Here is a 22,587-nt window from a genome sequence, read left to right as displayed (position 1 = left end):
CATCTTAGCTCAGTAGTTGACGCTCCTTCAGCAAGAGCTATATCTTATCTAAATATTGCTGTTCTGGCGCAAACCTTCAAACTAAATGTATGCAAAATTCCAACTCCCCAGTCATAATAGCATGGCGGAAAAAATATGTTGTGCGTTACTTATCGATCCATCCTCGTACATCACAATTGCTCCAGCAATCTAAGCCTGCCTTGAAGGAAGATGACTCAGTGGAGTTCCTGCAAGCGCATCCTAGCAAATTGAGAATTCCGGTTCGAATCCCCCTCAAGTTCAATCAATATTTCATATCGAATTTCCTCCGAAGAAGCAAAATATATCACCTCGTTTTAAAGGCAATCCTGCGAAAAGGAACTCTGGCAGTAGTTCTCCACATCCCTAATTTCCCTTTTCTTTTCGGGGCGTAGATGTGTCGAGGAAAGAGAGCCGACGGTGATGGGTTGGGTGGGAATTTTGGCACCGGAACGGAAGCGGTCGGGTGGGTTGGCGGAGGAGCAAGGCGGCGAAGCGGAAAGGGCGTTCGATTGATTTTTCTGGTTCCTCCATTCCTCATCCTATTCCGGGAGTGCCTTTTAAAATATCCGGTAACGTCTTCGGCCGTAACATCGCGTCGCGAGATGAAGTGTTCCTCATTTTCACTTGCCTTGAAGGAAGTGGAGTGGTGAAGAAGGGTGCAATATCCGGTCGACCTTTAACCGTGTCCCGATTTCGGTTGGGATCGTATCATCATGCTCCCGAGTGAGGGGAGCGGCAATCCGTGACCATTTTCCGGGCACCAGTCCTCCTGGGAGATTAGGTTAGGGTATGCATCTTATTCTAAAATATTCCATCTCGAAGTTGGGGAAACTGATGCATAGTTATTCACACGAAGGATGAAAGAAAAATGGTGGAAGGTTATTTGGGAATTCCACCGAGTCAGGTTATCCAACTCCATCTCAGCCGACGTTTCGATGTACGAGTTGTCCACCGCAGTGGCGTAACTATGGGGGGGATGAGTGGATGTATCCCCCCCAAAGCCTCAGAGAAATCAAAAAAATATTCAAAAATCTTGTCTGGATTTGATATATAATAACTGCATCTGCTTGAGGTTAAATTTTAAATGCCAAAATGATGTTCAGGCATGTTATTTTTCTAAGTTTTTCCTGAACTTCCCGTTTCCTGGGGGGGGGTAGCCCCCACTAAACAAATCCCCACTAAAATCCCCCCTACTCCCCCCCCATATTCCTAATTACGCCACTGGTCCATCGTCATGAGGGCAGACTTCGATGGTCAACTCGTACATCGAAACGTCGGCCGAGATGGAGTTGGAGAACCTGACCCGGAGGAAATCCCGAGTAACCTTCCACGATTCGATACGCCGGGAAAGCCTGCGATGATTCTTCACATAGCTCTGCGGGTAGGAGACTCAGAGAAGCATTTGCCAACTGGAATTTGATTACACGATTCTCATTCATTTTTTCAAATAGTAAATATTTTATGAAAAACACTTAAGTGTTTTATCTCAATATTCTAACAGTTTACTGAAGATGAGTTTCGCAAATGAAGTAAGACTCTTTTTTGTAAAAAGGTATTATAAAACCGAGAAAATGGATTTTTAGAGATAAGACACGAAAATGTTGCTTTTTCATAAAATATGTTATTAAAAAAATTATGGAAATTGAGATCCCATAATGGATATTAAATAATTGGTCGAGGAACGGCTTTCTGGACTAATTTTTGAGATACAGCTTTGGGGACTGATATTCTGGCGTTCTATTTTATCGACGAAATTTTAGATACGATTACATGCCTCTAATTTTACAAATGCGATTTTCTGGACTAGAAATTCAAGGTAAGTCTGAATGGAATGATTTTTTGAGTTACTATTTCTACAGTTAGAAACGGTCGCTATAACCTTTTGGACTAGGCTTAGAGGTGTAACCGGTGGCATGCCTGACGGGCAATCAGGAGATTCAGGTTCGTATCCCGGCTAAGCGAAATTTTTTTTTCATGGTGAATATTACATTTTACTGCCGCTTTTTGATGAAAGTAGTGGTTATTTGCAATCGCTTACTCGAAAATAATGATCATAATAACAAATGTTTCCGTGACAATTATGAGATAAATTGATCTTAGTTACAAACCTATTTCGTAAAAACTACGAGATGAATTACAGGTAAGCGAGCGCTAAGGGGTGAATTTGTTCCTAAAAGGTGAATTGATTCAAACCAGGTGTTTAGCGTCTTGTGCCCCTGCAGAGAAAATTAAATTTCATGTGTCAGGCGATGGGCAAACTATCGCTGCGAAGGACGTAGCCCCGTGGATGTACGCCAGCCGCGCAACATAGTGTATTGCGGGTTGCTTGTTTCAGGCGATCATTGCGTGCTTCCAACCTTATCTACGTTACCTATCGCCCTTCAAGCTATCTTATCATTGAATGATTCCCGAGATCAAGGGAACTCCATAGAGGAGTCCCCATTTCATCCCATTGAAGGTTGATTTCTGTTGCGACATTGGCCGCTTTTTAATCTCTTTTCAAAAATGTCCACAGCGGGGCGCTGGGTGCAGAGCGGTCCATTTTTTTTTCAAATACTTTGCTGTACAACCAGTAGCCCACACTTGGGATAGATTTTATGTTCTAATATAAATATAATAACCTCAAAGTATAAATGTTAACCAAGACCCCGAAGATCCCTTGCGCTTTGAAAATGAGGAATTGGTAACCCACCATTCTTTTTTACGAACTTGTTTTTTTTTTCGTCCTGTCGCCGCTTGTGGTTAAATATAGAATGGGTTGTTTTCATCCATTTAATTCACTATTCTCTGTCATTATTTTAACGAATTCATCGACATTCTGAATTACGTATTATACTTATTACTATACTAAAATACATATTATTATTGCGTCGAGGCTGTTTTGTATGCTAAATGTTTTATTGCGAAAGCATGGAGGACATTATCCATTCAATTATCAACTATTACCGCTTTAATTTTGTTGTTACAGCTATATGAATAAGGTGTCTGGATATGTGTTTACTTTGTTGTTGTTTTTCCATCTCTTGACCAGAGTGTTGAATGTGCACTGCGGCTTTATACAAATACTTAACTTATTTTCTTTCATTTCAGAAACCGAGCGTCGCATTAAAGCCAACAACCGGCAATATAACTCGGAATTCAACTATGCGGTAAGTCAAAAAATGTATTATTTAACATTATTTATAACATTAATAATAGAAGAGTAAGCCTTAATGTTGAATTGAAATATGCTTCACTCCTTCCTTGGTGTTAACGTCGTATAAGTTGACTGCGACACATAAATTTAAGTTGAAATATTTTTCCGCAAAATGTAAGCTTATTTTATTAACAAAGTTCCGATTCATTTATCATGAATGTTTCGGAGAGTATTATTTACGGGAAGCAATACATTTTGCTTTATACTTTACATTGTAAACCCATAACAGGTCCGGTGTAATAGCAGTATCAATTTGTTGGCGTGAATCATTTTTCTACCTCGTCTAGTAACAAGTAGCCAGCAACTTATTCTGTTGATCAGTTGATATTCTACCCCACATTTATTGCTATGGGAAATTATTTTTTGCATTAGGAATCAAACCACGGACCTTGGCTCTCCAGGCCCTGCGCAGGCTTTGCGCTATCGCTAAGTAACTCGTTCGGTTCGTGGCTCGATTTCCGGACCAGAGGGATTTTTTCCATGGAAATAACCCATTTCCGCCCAGGAAAATGACTGCTTGCGATTTTGAAGATATTTTGGTGTTTCAAATTTTGGTATCGTTTTTTTATCCAATCGTCCTAGGTTATCCTTACAAAATATTTTGGTGGTGCATTCATCAAACAGTTTCCTCAGAATTATCCGTGGCCATATGGTTACACTGGGCGAAAAAGTGTCCAAATCTATCCATTTTCCATTTTGTGGCCCATTTTCTACCAGCATAAAAAGGTTTGAATCCTGAGGGATAACATATATTTTTGGGTGAAGGAAAGTTTTATTTGTTAAAAATAAATAAATTATCTTTGTAATGTGTTTCTATTTCTACTATAGACATACTTGTATCCTGTTTACAGACAGTAAGCGAACCGTCCATAGTGAAATTTCGATTTGCACCCGTCTTTTTCAGTGAGTGGGATTATTTCTATCAGGATTGTATTAAGCAGCATATTTGTTACGATCTGAAAACAATATAGTGCGCAGTTTTTCATTAAGAGCTTGGTTTGTCCAGCAATTTCGTTCGGGGGGGTTCAAAACCAGGGGGAAAATAGTTTTTAAAAACAGGGTACCAAATAGAGGGTTTTAAACTAATTTTAACACTTTTCATAATCGAAAGAACTTCATTTTTCAAAGAAATCATTTGTAAATTCATGATTTTTCTAATAATTTGTTTTCTTTCGTGAAGCAAAGTAAATTTTTTTTTAAATTTCACGAGGGGGGGGGGTCCGGACCCCCTGGACCCTCTTTTGCTATGCCAATGTCCAGCACGGTAGAGATATGTTGATGCCCAAGTCTCAAGGCCGATATCAGCAAATTACGATATGAAATCAAAAATCGTTTATTCTTCGAAATTGGTTCAAATTATCGAAGTTCTAACATAGCCAAAAAATCAAGCCAAAAATCTAGTGTTCTGGATGTCAAGGAATTTGTCCTACAATTATTGCAAGTTGGTAAGAAAATCCCTACGTTAGCGCCACAAGAAAAGCATTATCGGTTTTCAAAAAATCTTTTCACCACGTTATAACCAATTTTTTGAAAATCTAACTTCACTAAAAAATTGTCCAAAAACTCTAGTTTCCGTCAGTGGAAAATCATATCCCTGAGATATTTTTAAAACGTCGATATTGATGAAACATTTTAATCCCATATGACTCTTAAGCTAATTTGTATCCATATATCTTGAAAACTAATCGAATGAGGAACTTGCATGGGTCGTAGATTGCTCTAAAAACTATTTTGAATAAGTCAAATGGATACATTAGCTCGCAAAAATACCTTCAGTTTCTCCATTCAACATCAAAAGAAATAAAAAAAATTGCATTTAAAATCGAGAAAAATTTCTCTGAGCCGACCACTGCGCGAAGACACCCGAGCGTTGCCGAGGCCAGGCGTGACGTCATAGGTGCCTAAACAACCGTAGGGAGTAGGGAAATACGCTGAGCGCATGGTGTAAAATTTGTTTTGAGGGAGTATTTAGCCGCTCATCGTCACTTTATTTTGTTCTGTTATTCTTGGGCAAGTTTTCCTATTACTATTGTGCCTAGATTATTACTTGGGATATTAATAATGCGGCATCGGGATGATGAAGTACAAGCGTTTCACTTCGTGTGTTTTGGTTATCAGAAAAATGGATGATACCGTTGCCACTCGTTCGAATAGTACACCTGAAATTCATCTACGTCTACATAATACCCCGCAAGCCGCCTAAAAGGTGTGTGGCATGGGGTGTTAGGACACCAGCCTTTTTTTAGGACACTAAAAATTGATGCCACGACTCTCATGGAATTTGTTAAGACAAATTATTGCTATACGTCGGCGGCAAATCGAGTTGTAAAAGAAACTTGTAATACTGGAGGATAACGATCGTAAGCTGTGCTGTTGACATTAGAGTAAGCTGTGCTGTTGAATTTGGCAACGCCGGATTAACGGAGAAGGTAGTCCTATCCGTCCTACGGTACGAATTCACAGCAAAACAGTCTGCACACAATCCACATGTGAGATCGCGAATCGGTTCCGCTGCCAACACACACACAAGCTACAACCTATTTCAATGATATAGGTAAATCCATAAACAATACACTAGCATATACCATAAAAATATAGTGGGAAATAGGCAAATACTATTATCAAAAACTGGATGTCACTATCACATTCTTATATTCATCACGTAGGTACAACTTACAATAACAGAACTCGTTATGATGAATACAACTATTTATTCACTGATTTAAACCCTTAAATTAGCCGACACAGGTGACATTTCTCACTACTATTCGTTGAAATAATGGAATAACAAACTTCACACACAGTTTTTATTTCATTAGCGTGATCGTGAAATGTCATATCTACGGTGAACAACGGAGATTAGCACGCCACTGACAATTTTTACACTACTGTTAGACATTTATCGATAGCGTAATAACACTTTTTACAATTCAATCACGATGGAACACTGATAACTCTTGGCCGATATTTTTCAAACTTGTCAAACTTTGTGCATTACAACCACTGGCACTGTGATTATTAGAAGTAGCTTAACGGGAGATGTCACGTTGAAAATAACACTATTTTGGCACAAAAATGTTCCTAGATGTCTCCAATCAGCGAGCAAAAGTTGTATTGACTGGAATTCACCCCATAATACAAGCACAGACAGTCCTAAACGACGAATTCTCCGGTACATACGAATAAACGGATGAATTTATTGTGTATAAAAGCTAAGCGGACATTAGTAAACATCAAAATCGTTCTAATTACATACTAAAATGAATGATATGCCGTCGATAACATAAACTTACAATTAACGTATCCCCCATCCAATGGCCGTGGCTCAGACTCCTACAACGATGTTATTTAGGTATTATCAAATTTTTGGTTTAACTGCTCCAGTTTTATATTTTATGCCCTTACTCAGATATTAATATTATAAATAATGAAAAATACGAGGGCTTCCAAGCCACTATCGTCGGATATTTATCTTTAAATATAATATAATCAACACGTCTAACAAACGAAGCTCTCACAACTGCTGGCAACTATTACAAACAATCACAACAATAGCTTCGCGTGATGTTTAGGCACCTTTGACGTCATCGAGGCTTCGTCTCCAGTGGCTTGGGGGGTGAGGGAGTTTTTCCCGCGCTTTAAAATTCGTTATATTAATCATTAAATATCTCGTGAAGAAAAACTCAGATTTACATGCGGTTTTCTTTGTTGTATTCAGAAAATAATTTTCTGTCCGCCTATGAAATAAAAAAAATTCATGCAAGTTCCCCATTTTTAGATTTTTCTCCCGTTGAATACTGTTTTTTTACTTTTACCACCGAAAATTTTAGATCCGCAATCCTTGCAGTTTGTGCTGGAGGTTTGTATCAATCACGCAATCAGTGATTTAGTTTGTAACTATTAATATTTCCTCACACCGTAGTCACGTGGCTTTGGTGGGCGGAAATGGGTTAATCAGGGTGTGCAGCGACCGGAAAAACGGGGAATCCTGCAATAATTTTAGTCCCTGGAATTATGCGTGAATTTTTTTCCAACTGAGAACTTCAAAATATTTTATTTGAAATTAATTTCATGTAAAATTTGGCCCGTTCAACATCCATTTTGCGGCCCAAAATGTGTTTTTTGGAAGAATTTTTGCAGTCGCAACGAAACGTGGGATGTCAGACAAGACAGCAGAATCGAAATGTCTAGACTTGACCTCAAGTAAAATTCAAAAACACAAAGAATAGTATTGCCAGGTGACGTCAACATCTACTTATAATGTCAAAGCACCGTCTTCGCTTGCATATAATAAATTTAAATTTTAAATACAATGCCTGCTAACTAATCCTTGTCCTTGTAAATACATAAATATAATATTATTTAAAAGTAATGCAGTAATTTTGGGTGATATAAAATTCTTATCTATCGCAGAAATCACGTAATAGTGACCTGGAATTTTGTAAAATTTCCGTGTAAAATCGGGATTTATGCATGATTTTTTCTTCTTCAATGGCTGGACATCCTGTTAATGTGAATTTCATATCGGCTCACGCAGGTAGGTACGGACCCACTTTCTTCAACGATGTAGTTCGCTTAGCATTGGATTCGAGAATCATTATTAAGGATTTACCAGTGTTAAGTCAATTGCACTCAAAAGGATCGTATTTTTAATACCCCCAAAATCCTTATTTTTCAGGGATTTTTTTTCTATTTGGTAGCCAAGTTTTCACCCTTTCTTCTGCACAGCCATAATTTCACATCCCGTGTACTTTTCGTCGTTGTTCCTCGCCAACCTCTCCCTCCAGCCTTGTGTTCCAAAAATTCGCTCCCATCGTCAAAGCGCGTATCGGCCTTTCACTTTTTAGAGATTTCCGTTACAAATCCCTCACACCCTCCTCATCCGCTATCTGTCGTCCAGCTTCCTCGAGAAAAAAAAAACACTCGCTTCGTTCGTTTTCAAGTGAGACGCTTTGTTCTTTTCGATGTCATCCGAAACCGTTCTCTGGTATCCGCCATTCTGATAGCTGCTGATTCGACGTTTGTATTATCTTCGTGTAATTGTTTTGACATTAGCAGAGGTTGCTGGTTTTAATTGAGGACTTAATCGTAAGATAAAAGGGTAAAAATAGTTGAATGGCGCCCGTTTAAGTTTTCAATATATTATAGTTTCATCGTCGCCATCACAGGTCAACAATCGTAGCATTGATTTCATCTACATCTACATAATACCCCGCAAGCCGCCTAAAAGGCGTGTGGCAGGGGGTGTTAGGACACCAGCCGTTTATAAATAAAAAGGAAGTGCTCTAAGGAAATTACGGCTAGCATTTATTGAAATCCTTTATGGTTCGGGGAAAAACGAATTCCCATATCTATCCGTTCGGCAAAACATCGCTCTTAATTTATCGCTTCTGTCAAACCTGGAAATATAGTGTGGCTCTAATATTATGTTCGATGCGGAGCTCTCCTTTCAATTCTCCTGTCAGCTTATCTTTTCACGTCCCTCCTTACCTTTTCCATTTATTTTATTGGAGGCCTTCCTTTTCCACCATAGTCCTCTACTTTTCCCTCCATGATTGTCTTCATCAGGCTATAATGTCTCAGGATATAGCCGATTAGCCGATCCGTCTTCTCATTAAGATTTTTACGAGACTTCTCTCCTACTCTTCTTGGGACTTCCTCGTTACTTACTCGGTCTAGTTCTTTTTCTAACCATTCCTTCATATCTTGTATGATGTTAGGCACGATGTGGTGGAAGTTCGTAATATTATTAAAATGAGACATTGCAATAAGTGGAAATATTGCAATGTCTCATTTTAATAACATTCCTTTATAGTTCAGTACTTATTTTGGATTTAATTAATACCTTCTTTACATCGGATTCACTCATGAAGCAGACCCTAGAGCATTATCACCTTTTCTCCCCATCCGTGAAAAATCTTGGTTGGTCCACAATGGTTGAAATTTTGTGAACGGATCTGTCTATGTGGTTTTATCGTGTTTTATTACTGAAAAAAGAGCCACAGTTCACTTTCGTAAGCATGATAAAGCGCCAAAAGCCTTATAACTTTGTGAAATGGAATTTTAGCTACGAGTTTACGCCACTAACCGCATAAATTGAAACAGGTGGTTATAGACGAGATAACTAAAGTTTGGGTTTGATGAATTTTTTTTGGACTTTCAATTTTCTTCTCTCATTCTTATTTTTTCTCCTCATTTGAACCTATACATTTAGTGCGACGCCAGACTGGAATTGTAAACTCGTCATGTTGAAGATTTTTTTCTCTTCTAATACGGAAAGTAACGGTTTAAAAATCAGTTTTTTATTTCAATATGACTGGGTGTGGTTTTTTCATTTGATCCCCTGAGCGATCCTGTTTTTTCATGCCTATATTTTCATGTAAAATAGGCATTTTTATCCATACAAGATTTAGATCAGTGAAAAGTGTCAGTGTTACGTTGTTATTGAAGTATGGGACAATAGCTCGCGACGTCAAGCCACCGCAGACTGTGTTCCATTCACTCGTGAATATCCTGCGTCATCGTGTCCATGCTGGTCCCTACGTCGAAGTCATGGTCATCGCGGAAGGCTATTGGGGTGAAACGCCGTCCATTTCGCCCGATTGACAGCTCTTGTCACCTTCCTAACTGCCCCGTGTTTGCTATGCCCTTCCCACTGTGTGCCTGTCAAAATTTCGAATCCCAGCGAGTGTGGTCGCCTCAGCTAGGTTTGCTGGTCGGCCGCGACTCAAGCGGCTTACCGCGGGTAACCCTCGTTACGAACACCAGCACCGAAGTTGAGGTAGTGCAGGAATGATGAGTTCATCTATTATGAATCTTCACAATTGCACATCGGGAACTAGTTAATATGTAGTGGTTGTGACTATAGGTATTATCTTCACGTCTCCATAATTTTTATGGCATACCACAGCCATATCGCCATGTTGTGGTCTTTTTTGATCCTTATTTATCATCTGATAAGCAAGCACTGGTCTATTTCCACACTCGTTACGGACGATTCCGCGGTGATTAAATTGATACTTATTTTTCGGATTAATGGCGCGTCGACTCATTTTTGGTGGATGTCAGTTTCGGGCGCATTCCAGCTCCCATCTTCGGGTGCAAAAATGGAGATCCAGTAAATGCTGTATTATAATTATTGGTTTTTCCTAACTAGCAATTGCAGAAATGTTTTCTCGGGTTTCGCACCGGGTCAGGTCCTACTTATCTCCTTCCAACGTTTCGATGAACAACTCGCCCATCGTCATCAGGAATTCATGAATCCAATGCCATTCCCTCCAAGCCTCGGGGTATATATATACAAAAATCCAGGGTTGAGAGCGATTTCAGCGTCTCCTGATTGGCTGCAAGTCCGTTCGGATTTTCAATTACCATATTTATGGCATTCGTTTATTTCTTAATCAGAATAACCGTTAACAGGATGTGGAGTATTTAATGATTGCATTTTTAAAATAATGATTCTAATGATTTTTACAGTAGTAAGGACATCAGGGACAGAAATCCATTATCTAAGTAGGCGTTCATTAACAGTGAGGAGCTTTTGAGAGGATCATTATGTAAGAGTTGAAGAAAAGGGTAGTCGAGAGAGTAGCATTCGAGTCTGGAGCATAGCGCTTAACGGTGCGGAAACGTGGACACATGGGGAGGAGGGGGTGAGAAGGCTGGAGGCGTTGGATATCGAGAACGTAGGGTTTCGTGAGCTGGAATACGCCCGAAAATGTCGTCCGCCAAACTTAAGTCGTCGCGGAATTAACCCGAAAAACAATTATCTACTTCCACACTTCTTTATTTCTATCAACCCAGGTTTCGGCACGTAATTCACACAAGGTGAACTTTAAAAATGGCATTATGTGTTAAAACCTGGATCTGTGAAAATAATGAAGTGTGGAAACAGACAAGCGCTTTCATTATTTTAAGTATCAAAGATTTCCACCGAATTACGCCGGAGACTGTATCTTTTATTTTTTGATCTGTTTCATTGTTCGTTCGATAGTGATGTAGCATTCGTCCTCCCATTTATTTCAGTAACGCACGAGCGAAATTTGACCGTTGATTTTGTATCTCATATTTTTTGTATCACATATTTACCTATTTCATAATTAATCTGCGTCAAGTCAATTAAATTCCCTACTTTCATTAGTCGATTGCACGACACATTTGTGGTTTTATTCTTGTTTGAGCCTAAAAATTTCCTTTAGAGCTATTTTTTTATTTCTTCCTTTTTTATGTATTTATTTCATTATTAGATTATACTTACTATTCATCGTCCTTATTGTATAAAAGTAAAGGGCATAATATTTAAGAAGCGTAATTACGAAGATATTTTTGTTACGAACGCTATAGGGATGATAGAGGACATTTTATCCGGGGTAATATTTACGTTTTAAGATTCTCGTGGTGTCTTTTTTTAAAAACATTGCCGTATTTAAGTTTTCTGTTCAATAGTGTTTTAACTAGGGTTTCGGGAATAAATTTCTAAGGGGCTTTCAATCTATACCGCACAGAAAATTCAGGAAGTGTCGCATATTATCAGTGATAAATGGATATTTTTATTTACTGGATTTTGGACCTTCGAGGTTAGTGTGGGCATGAGAAATGGATGATTTAAACAATTTCTCTGCTTCATAATGTTGCATGTTTGTAATGGCATTGCATAAATATTCTTTGGATGATCTCTTAGGAGGTTTTTGCTATAAATTTAATTGTATTTATATCTATATATATGTACTTTTCGTTAAAATTTCAGATTTTTTGATAGGATGAAAGAGAGTAGGCTTTATTATAAATTGAAGAGGGAAGTCCATGAAGGGAGGGGAAGCTGCCGGAATGCTTCGTAAATACTCCATGGAAACGTGTATCTTAATCGGTAGAATACTTGAATTAATATATAATAAAAAAAATTCAAACTTATCAAAGCCTACCGTACCGCTATAATTCACCTAAATATCGTGATTTGACTTCAATTAGGGTATTCATAAGCAAATAACTCACTAGAAATAATAGTTGACCTGCGTACATGTTATTTTTGTTAGATTTCTAAGGCAACATTAGGAACATAATATTATGTTATTTTACCACAGCGACCAGTAGTAATGAAGCTGTGTAAATGTAGACTAGAATATATATTTATCGAGCTCTGGGCATCACCATTGGAGAATAACACAATTTAGAGTAATTGGCTCACCAAAAAGCTCGTTATACACATAAAAATAAAACAGAAATAACTGCTGCTGTAGAACAAAAATATCTAAAGCAAAGTAATAGAAAAATAATAACAGGGTAACAAATAAACAAGGATTGAAATTTTTCAACATTCGTAATATGTAGTAATGATTTCTTTAGCATTTTAATTTTGCTCTGCATTGCGTAGATCCTAGCTTAATTCTTTTTTGGATGCATGAATTGAGTCCTGTTGTTAGGCCTCAGGGAGAGAATCCCAAAATGTAGATTTAGAGAACGTCATTTGATGTACGGTGAAGCTGCGACTTTATGACGACTTCGGGTCTCCTCGCTCCTTGGTAGGGGCATTTGCCTATCCTTAATAGGGCCGAAAGGCATGAGAATTTCGCGGGAGAGCAATGAAACCTCCTGTTACGTAGGTGCTGCCATCTGCGAGTGTAGGGGATGCGGATTCGGGTCGGTGTCGGCTTTGTTTGTATCATCTCCCTCACACCATTTCCCCTTCTCTCTTCTTTTTTTTCCAATGCATTCACTCTCGACGGTATATACGCGCACTCAATGTCAACCTTTGTGCGGAATCTCGTCCCTGATGTCGGGACGAGTCCCTTGGAAACAGTTGTCAGACCCGAGGGAGTGTGTTTGGTGAAAGGTGCGCAACACATTTACATTGACGCTATTCCCTCTGGTTCTCTACAAGAATTTTTCGAATAGGCGTTACCAGAGTTCCCCGGCATTTAAGGCGATTTCTCTACGATACCCATCAGAGTTAACGTCATGCCTAGTCCTACTCCATTTTTATTTATTTTATTTAACTTTATTTATTTAATTTCGTTCGTTAATTGGGTTTTTGATTGTATTCATATATATGTTAATGTTTGTTTCGCTAGGTTGATGTTTTAAATTGTTGATTGTTCGTTCAAAAGAACGTTGCTATGTATTTTTTATAAAAGGAAGGACATTGTTAAAAAGAAAGTTTGAGAGAGAAGACGTGTCATAAAGAGGGGTAATGCGCTACATTGAGATTTCAAGGAAGTTTATATTATTTGAGGGATCCCGACGTCACAGAGTCACGCTATTACGTAACTCCACGTTTTTGTTGACATTATTTTAAGACCTTTCCCTTTGCCACTATGCGGTGAAAACGTTCATTGAAGGTATCTTATTTTTCCTAATAATAATATTTTATTTATATAACCCGATTACATTTCATTTCACGATTAATTTAGATGCGGAAGAGTATTTAAAGTTGTAAAGTCAGCGGAATGTGTTGCAGAATATTCTTGGTGGGATTCCTTCCTTTGAATCGAACCTCAATCGTCTTATGTACGTCTTTGAAACACTTCATAACGGATACATCTGAGGGAAAGAGAAAAAAAGCCATTCTGAACGTCTTTTCTGAAACTTTATGCATTCAATGACAATACAACGCTTCCAGCCGCGGCTTACGGCCCATCTTCCTCTTTGGAATGTCGTGTTTTAGAAAGTAATTTTCATGTTGTCCCTTTCCGACCCGCGGCGGTGACCCCTACCACCATTTTCCCCGCCACACTTTTGACCACCACCATCCATCCCTCTCTCGTATATATGTATGTGTGTATGGTGAATTGTGATTTGTGCGCTAGTTATCGACCCCCCTCGCTTCGGCGCAGCCCACCTGTTGCCCTTCGGTACGGGCGGGTCCCTCCGCGCAGCCCTCTTGGCGCAGGTGATACGCGCTGCCCCCATAGTACCTACAGGCCCCTCCCCCCTCTTGTTAGTACTCTCCCGTCCCGACGACCGGCCGGCCCTCCTCATTTTGACGGAAGGCCGAGCCGTGCTTATTACGGGGATGCGGCGCGGAAGGTGCCGCACCAGCTGTTGTCGCCGGGAGAGAGTGGGAGGGAGGGGGGAGAAGACCTGGTGGAATCTTCTCGGGTTCTCAACCGGGCGGATTGCATGTAGGCAGATGTTTCGATGGCTGCCTATGGCATCGCCCTCAGGGCCCGACAATCTGATGATGCGACAGTGCTGTAATCAGCTTGTATTTGCGCTTATCGACGATGTTCGATTTTTCATAATGTTCAACTTCTTCTATCCCCGTATGAAGCTACCCTTGCCTAAATTTTTTAGACACCACTCCGTACTTTAATATCTATCCCATCTGTTAGTTTTGGTGTAGATAAGTCCTTGATGATTAATTCCTCATTCATTTTCAAGTTTTAGAAATATTTTTTCTATTGTTCCCGAATGATGTCTGCGATCTTTTCGACTGACAAAGATCAACAACGACTTTTGGCATGAAAATCCTAGAGTCAGTGGTGTAGCGGCTGGGGGATTTGGGGGGTTCCGGACCCCCCCCCCCACCGAAATATAAAAGCACACTTTATTTTTATCGTAAAAGAAAATCAAATATTGAAAAATCATTAATTTACCAAAGGTTTCTTTGACAAATGAAGTTTTTTCGATTATGTAAAGTGTTAAAATTAGTTTCAAACCCTCTACTTAGTACCCTGTTTTTCAAAAATGTTCTCCTCTGTTTTTGGACCCCCCTCCTCCCGAATCAAATCCCTGGCCACGCCACTGCCTACAGTGGTCCCTTCTTATGTAGCAATCTGTTTCGCGCCAAAATTGTCAGGTGTTGGCGCGAAACAGGCCGCTATATAGGAAGTCACCATTTTAGGATTGCCATGCCCTGAGGACGATGGCAGAAGCAGCTGTCGAAACGTCGGCCTACAAGCAACTCACCCGGTGTAAAACCCGAGGAGATTTCAGCAGTACCATACGCCTGGAAATAACAAAACCATATGTAGGGGAGAAGAGCTGTATGGAATCCGAGGCGAAGCGTAGGATGGAAACCCGTCTGGTGGTGGTGGGAAAAGCATTGAAAAAACCCAAAGGGCGCAATAACAATTGCACTGCCAAACGTGTAATCAATTACAGCTACAAGTTTATGCTTGAAGGAGTAATCATTAGGATTACAAATACGATTTCAATAATATTAATATTAAATTTATTTCAGCATTGACAGTACATACATGTGCATGGCTAAAGTCGGGAAAAGAATAGAGTATAATCACATACATGCATGGCAAGTGAGCATTGTCAAGTTAAAAATTTTCCAAAATAATATTACTTTAAATAACACACAAGATCAACAGAGTGCAGAAAGTTTACATAAGGAGCAACCGATAACAGAGACATAGAAGTACCGGGGGATTCCAGATTACCTACAGCAAATTAAAATTAAAAATCATCTTCCAAATATTCCACACCACTATTATAGCATTTTTTCCGATAAAATTCGGTTGGATGTATTTTAAAACAAAGAAAGTGCTATTTTATATTGCTTCAGGAATCTTAATGTATGTGATAGAGGCAGAGTAGTTGGGACCTGGACAGAGATAGTGGCGGATACAGGTGGGGGGCGCCTTGCGGGGCTGCCTGAATCGCAAAACATAGCAGAACCACAATTATGAATTTTTTATATTATAAGATGGCATTGTCTTGTTTATGTGAATAATCACTTTAATTTATAAAAATATTAAACTCTGAATGTGACTTCATTATTTTTTATTACGATAAAAGTAAAGGTAACTCAAGATACCTTTTGCGCCCCCCTTGAGTTTTTTTTCTGTATCCGCTACTGACAGAGAGAACTGGAGTGACTGAAATGACTTTTAACTCTGTTCCTCTCCATGGCGTAATCACTACCAATGGCTTCTTAAACAGGGGTTACTTACATGCTAACCAATATTTTGATAATTATTTTATGCCATTTCACAAAGTTGAATTTTTTCTCGCTCCTGACCTCTATGTTGAACGTAAGTTAGTGTCTTGAAGATTCTCAAAAAATACGTTTTGATGAATGAGTCCCCAAAGTAATGAATGGAAAAAGTGCTCCCTTTCATGTTAATCCATTAACTGTGATACGAGTACCAGTTATTATTTCAATGTAATAGGGTTTTTATACTTTTTGTGATAATATTAATACTTAAGAAATATTTCAGCCTGAATATGTGAAATTCACCCCCTATGGTTTAATCTGGGGTGAACTCTACCCTCGCATATCCAAACCAACCATTGCGTTGAGTCAGCAAGTGTCTGACCTATATTTCGCATTATTAATTTAACACTGCTCGCAATGTGCAATATTTTGGGGCTGTGAGCACCGAAATTCCAGTAGGAACAATAACAATCATTTACATGTGTATTAGGGTCTTATATCCGCCGCTGGCATTTTCAACTTGTTCGTATGTTAATTCTTTACACGCCAAAGCGCTGTCCTAGTTTCGTGGACTGACCTTGTCTCTAGAGTAATTATATGCATATCTATCGGCCAAGGTATCGTGTGGGTTCGGCCTTGATCTAGGCCTGGTATTCCACTGCAGTGTGAATCCTCCCCGCTCTGTGCGCTTGCTCGTAAGGAAACCCTTCTCTTAACATGAGTTCTCCCTTTTTCGGAATTTTTCATTTCAATTCAATACGATCCAGTTGATTCCCGTATTTTCCCGATAAATTATGCACTTTCATAATAAACAACCAAAAAATAAGCAAAATTACTTCTTATGTTGAGTAAAACGTCGTAGGCGATACCGTGAGGAACTCGAGAATCGATACCATGATAAAAATAAAATAGTTTTTTCCATAGATCTTATTTATATTTAACAACTGTTTTATTTTTGTTTTTTTGTGAGACATTACCTTGATAATAATGAATGTATTATCGAAACCCAGGTCGGTGGAGAAATAAAATCTGTGGAGATAAAACAACTGTTGTATCTTTACTTATTATGTCTCAAAATAAAAAAACTGGACATTAAAAATAAAATTTAGATAAAATTTCAAAAACTTGTTAGTATATAATTTTACGTAATTTTCGAGATTCCAATATTTTCAATTCTGTTCCATCTAGGCTTTTGTATTAGGCTTTTGTGATCGAAGATCCGGTCACACCGAGAGTATTAGGTGCATATTGTTCTGTGTCGTAATCTCTGCCCTCAAACTTTCTAGTATATTTCAATGATTCTATCGGAACTTTATTTTGATCAAATAATGGGCGAATATAAGAGGTGACACTACTCCCAAGCCACCCTTAATATGAGGAAAATAAAGAAAAACGTTAAGATCGTAATCTGAATGATTTTAATGAATCATCCATCCACAGTAGTTATGGAATTTTCGTAGTTTTTCTTTTCACTAGCTCTAAATATAAATTGAAATGTGGTGTTCTTATTTATAATAACTTGACCTAATCTTACATTGAACTTGGCCCCCCTCATCTACACTCGCCACCAGCCAGAGATATACAAAACTCAATTAAGACGTATCTGCTCCTAAATCCTAAAATATTTTAATAATAGCTGAATCCTAACGAAACATGAAAATTGTCAAGTCAGAATTTTTTGTGCCTAATCATATAACATTCCCGTATTTGCGTTTTACCTCAACGATTTCTGATGTGAATTTTATGGCATAGACTAGAAATAATTACCTTCGTCGGGTCATTCATTCATTAACTGCAGAAATAGAACGAACCAAGGCGAGCGTAGTGTGGGTTGCGTGCATTAAGGGAGAAAACTGTCATCTCAATCATGAGGCATGCGCATATAACTGGCATGCCGAGTTTTTTATTAAGATATCCATCATGAATGATGTCTCGATACCTGAAAATAAGGTCGTAGTGAGCGAAAACAGTATAATTTTCGGATTTTAGTTTTCCCCATTGTTGGTGATAAAAGGAGTTAACGTCTGAGATGAGGATTATCTGTTTCTTTGTTAACTTCTCTCTATGTCTCGGACCTTGACCATTGTCATCAGGAAATCCCAATAATTAATGTCTTCCTAATCCACTTCAATAATTGTCTTGAGTGCGTCCTTACTCAGTGACTGACTAGTCCAGATATTTAATGTCTCGGCATAAAGTAAATTAAAATTGAACGAATTAGAGATTTAATTTAGAAGTTTATTTATAAATTAATGAAAAATTACTGCCATAGAAGTAATAATTTAACTATTTAATTAAAGCGTAAATCCGTAAAAACATGAATAAAGAAATATTCACGCATTTACCATCGTAATGCTGGGTAAAATCGATAGTGTTATCGGATCGTTTCCATCGAACTACTCAGCGAACTAGTTTTAAATAATTTTTTCGCGTCGCAAAGGAAAAAAAATGTACAAAGAGATATAATTTATTCTAAGGTGATACATGTACTGCATGTAATTATTCAATAGCTATATAATTATGCAAAGGAGAGACTATTTTAAAAAAGGAAATATTTTATGAAATTAAAAATTTCGCGCTTACTTGAAAGCTGTGATGAGCAGCGATGATTCTTGAAATTGATATTCTTGACTTTGAAATAATTGGTGTAGCTCATGATTTTGAAGAGAAAGAACAAATGAATGGCATTGCTTAACATCATTTTCATTATGATCACTTACCAATAACTTTTCGCTGATATCTGATTAGTTTTTCTTAAGTTTTCGTAAGAATCTGTCCTATTTCCAAGCTTACCAAATTTTTGCGTGCGGCATTAAAAATACTTTACTTGCCATTCACCTATTCTAATAAATTGATTCGAATACTGATGCCTGATTTAAAAAACAAATTTACACATTTGATTAATCTGTCTCAAATGAGGTAAATGCAAGAGTGCAGTGATCTCACGAGAGTTGCTGTGGAAGCGATGTAAAACTGCACTTGAAAAATACTTGGAAATTTCCACCTAAAAATACATAGCTTACATAAATTGCAGACAGGTGGTGTACTCTAATAGTACAGTAAACCTTCCTACTAATGCCCTAAATCCCTCTTTTAGAAAATGAGAAATATTAAAAATTTCAATTGTTCAAAGTTTCTTCTCCCTAATTGTTTCCAAAAGTCTGCAATGCCATGTCAAATATCTCCTGGATTTAGGACAAATGAAACTTGCTTCTTGCATTCCTGACTTTATTTTAGTTTTATTATTTTTATTTAGACATTATTCTTGAGAATAACGCAATGTTTCACGGCCATAATCGGTGTGAAAAATTATGGTATGTGCATAGTGAAGTTCGTTTCCTTATTCAACGATTCTAAAAAGGAAATCCTTAAACTCAAAATTATTTTATTTTAAAACTTCTGCTTTTTGACCTTTACGTTAGGTCATGCTCTTTATTTTATTTCCTTTCAATCGTATATTTTCGGTAAAGCCTTAACTCTCAATACTTAAACTTTTCTTCGGGATTCCGCGCGGGTAAGATTTTCCAAAAGCGCCGACGTTTCAGTGGCCGTGAGAATGGGTAGCGAGAGTCGGAACCCGAGACGTCGGCGCTGTTAGAAAATCTTACCCGCGCGTAATCCCGAAGAAAAGCTTACATAAATATTTTGTTCCGGGAAGTGTTAAATCTTACATTAATTTCAATACTGCCGTCTTTTTTCTCGTGATAGGAGAGGCAGCTTTTAGATGAGATACGGAGGAGACGGAAGGTATGGATGGAGCGAGTACTTAGCGGGGAGGGGATGTTGAAAACAGTGTTAGAGGGTAGGATGTTAGGAGAAAGAGGGAGAGGAAGGAAAGGAATAGGATTTTTAGATAGAATGAAAGGGAGTATGGCTTCTTGTGAATTTAAGAGGGAAGTGCATGATGGAAGGGGAGGCTCCTGGAGATCTTCTTAAGAACTCCATGGAAGCCAACTTTAATCGGTAGAATACTTTAATAATAAATTAAATATATTGTGATCTTTATTCACATGCATAATCAAGTTTCTGTCTGATCGCTTATCATTATGCTTATTATTCATTTTCCACTCTTTCATGGTTTTCTAATTATATTTTTTCTCTTCTATTCGCAGAACAACTATATCAAGACGTCCAAGTATACGGTGCTGACGTTCCTGCCACTGAATCTCTTTGAACAATTCCAAAGGCTTGCCAACTTCTATTTCCTCTGCCTCCTCGTGCTGCAGATGATACCAGCCATCTCCTCCCTCACCCCCATAACCACTGCCGTTCCATTAATTGGTGTGCTTGCCCTCACTGCGATAAAGGACGCTTATGATGATTATGTGAGTTGTAACAGTGCCCATGGAGTCACCAGATGAGGTGTCCCCTCACTGAGCGTGTGCATCTGCATGAATGTGTGCCATATCCAATTGGTTCGCCAATGTATGCATGTGTCTTTTTACGTCCTGTGCCTTGATTTAGATGGAGACAGATAAGTATGCCAGTTAATCTTGGGTCCATGAGGATTTGTGAAGTTCACGCTCTCTTTTGAATGGCCAGTATTAAAAATATCATAGTCGGAATTATTCAAAAACTTTTAAAAAATTCCTGTGTTTCAGTAAGAAAGAGATGTGTAGTTAAACACATTTTTGACCACCAAGTCCTATTTTAGACATGGTAATTATGATCATACGAGTTATTAGATGATGTAATCTGGAATAAAATAATTCTGCTATCCCATTAATGTTTGGCAAATTATTCAAGCAAAAATTGAGTATCATCGTGTTTAAATTGTGTTTGATGTCAAGATGTAAATTGTGTTGCGAAAAAAACTCAGTATTCATGCTACGTGGTGGCCATTAAACCTAAGCCTGTCTTTTTTTTGTTTCTTGAGTTAGAATCTTGATTAATGAGATATATGTACTTCATTTTAAGATTAATGCAATTTATATTTCAACTTTGCCCTGCTCCACAGAATGTATATCTGCTAATTTCATAAATGTCTGTAAAAAAATTTCTTTGCACTTGATGAAGGTAGACTCATATTATTCATTTTACCAATTTTTTTACGAGTATGTCTTGCTGTAAATGAGCATAGTTAAAATCTATGGACAAATGCATATCTACCGGTAGCTAATTACTTTGAATTTCAACTCTAAAGCCATTCCAATTCATCACCAGTTTTCTCTCGTAATTGTAGTTGCTACAAATTAATGGATGTTCTTATCAATTGTGGGGACTCATTTAGAATTTTTTGCCCTTTTCCGTGGAATTCTGCTCATCCCTTGGTCCAGCAACGGCATCAAAGTGACTCTCAAGTCAACAACCGCCGTTCAAAGGCTGTGCGGAATGGTGTGCTGGAGGAGGAGCGATGGGCTCAGGTCCAAGTGGGTGATGTCATCCGCATGGAAAACGACCAATTTGTTGCAGCAGATGTCCTACTCTTGTCCACTAGTGAACCCAATGGCTTGTGCTACATTGAGACTGCAGAGTTGGATGGGTAAGTCTAAAGCCATTTTTGCCTAACGCATTTACCCATGCAAGTATGTGCATGGGTAAATTTTTTTGTTTTTGGGTGTCAGGGGGAGCCTTGCCCCTCCCCCCCCCCCCCAACTTAAATGGTTATTTGTCCAAAAAAGTATAAAACCTTCCAGAAAAGAAAAAAATTGTAGTGCAATGAAAATTAAAACATCAAAAGTTAAAATAAACGTTAGTCATAGATAGTACTTAAAATGCTGTTTACAGAGGCTAATTTTAAGAGTGAATCACACGATCATTTTTTCGTCATTTTCAAGTGATCACTCCAGCGATCACTCGAGTTATCACTCGGAAATGATCATTGCGCACATTATTTTCCGCGACCACTCCAATGATGAGGATTCCCATCAGTTTTTTCATCACTCTTCTGGTCGCTTTTTCCGTTGCTGTAACCATCGCTGAAACCCCATATCAGCCAATCAGAATGCATGCCTGTATTGAGCGATTGCAGAGCATCGTTTGACAATCATGGGAGCAGTATAGAAAAGCATAAACACGCTATATATTTTTGTGATGCGGGTCCTGTGAGAACGAGCCGTGATATCGGAAATGATGTGAAAAGTGATGGCGGCAGGGACTGTGTGATTCAGATAAATGATCAATCGAGCGATCACTTTTCCGGTCGCGAAAAGCAATCGCTCAAGGGATCACTAAGAGGGGCATAACAAATCACCGTGTGATTCAGGCTTCAGCAAAGTTTCCAGGAACACTTAGAGTCTACCCCCTGTTTTTCGCTGGGGTGTGTTCCATAGCCACTACACCTCTGAATGGATTAGCACCTCATCCCCCAACATAAAACTCTAAACTTTACCCATGAGTACGTGGCTGGATAAATGTTCAATTAGATGCACAAAATTAGAACGGAGTATTTCCTAAAAATGCATTTGTGCATTTGCACAATTTTGGATCTTTATAAAGTGCAAATTTGGTGGTGAATGTGTTTATGCATCTACTCACGTGGGGAAAT

General features: G+C 38.4%; 1 protein-coding gene across 5 annotated transcripts in view; it reads left to right on the top strand.

The window, feature by feature from the left end:
* LOC124166367 (probable phospholipid-transporting ATPase IM) overlaps window positions 1-22,587 on the top strand; it is a 567,585-nt gene that overhangs the window by 482,903 nt on the left and 62,095 nt on the right. For all 5 annotated transcript variants that reach the window (XM_046543855.1, XM_046543854.1, XM_046543858.1 and 2 more), the window contains 3 exons: window positions 3,112-3,170; window positions 20,213-20,425; window positions 21,377-21,582. In XM_046543855.1, coding sequence (XP_046399811.1) covers window positions 3,112-3,170; window positions 20,213-20,425; window positions 21,377-21,582 — 478 coding nt within the window. The remainder of the gene's footprint in view (window positions 1-3,111; window positions 3,171-20,212; window positions 20,426-21,376; window positions 21,583-22,587) is intronic.

Source organism: Ischnura elegans, chromosome 10, assembly GCF_921293095.1.
Source record: "Ischnura elegans chromosome 10, ioIscEleg1.1, whole genome shotgun sequence".
NCBI classification, from domain to species: domain Eukaryota; kingdom Metazoa; phylum Arthropoda; class Insecta; order Odonata; family Coenagrionidae; genus Ischnura; species Ischnura elegans.
The sequence above is the reverse complement of the archived record's forward strand: the minus strand, read 5'-3'. Positions and strand labels throughout refer to the sequence as shown.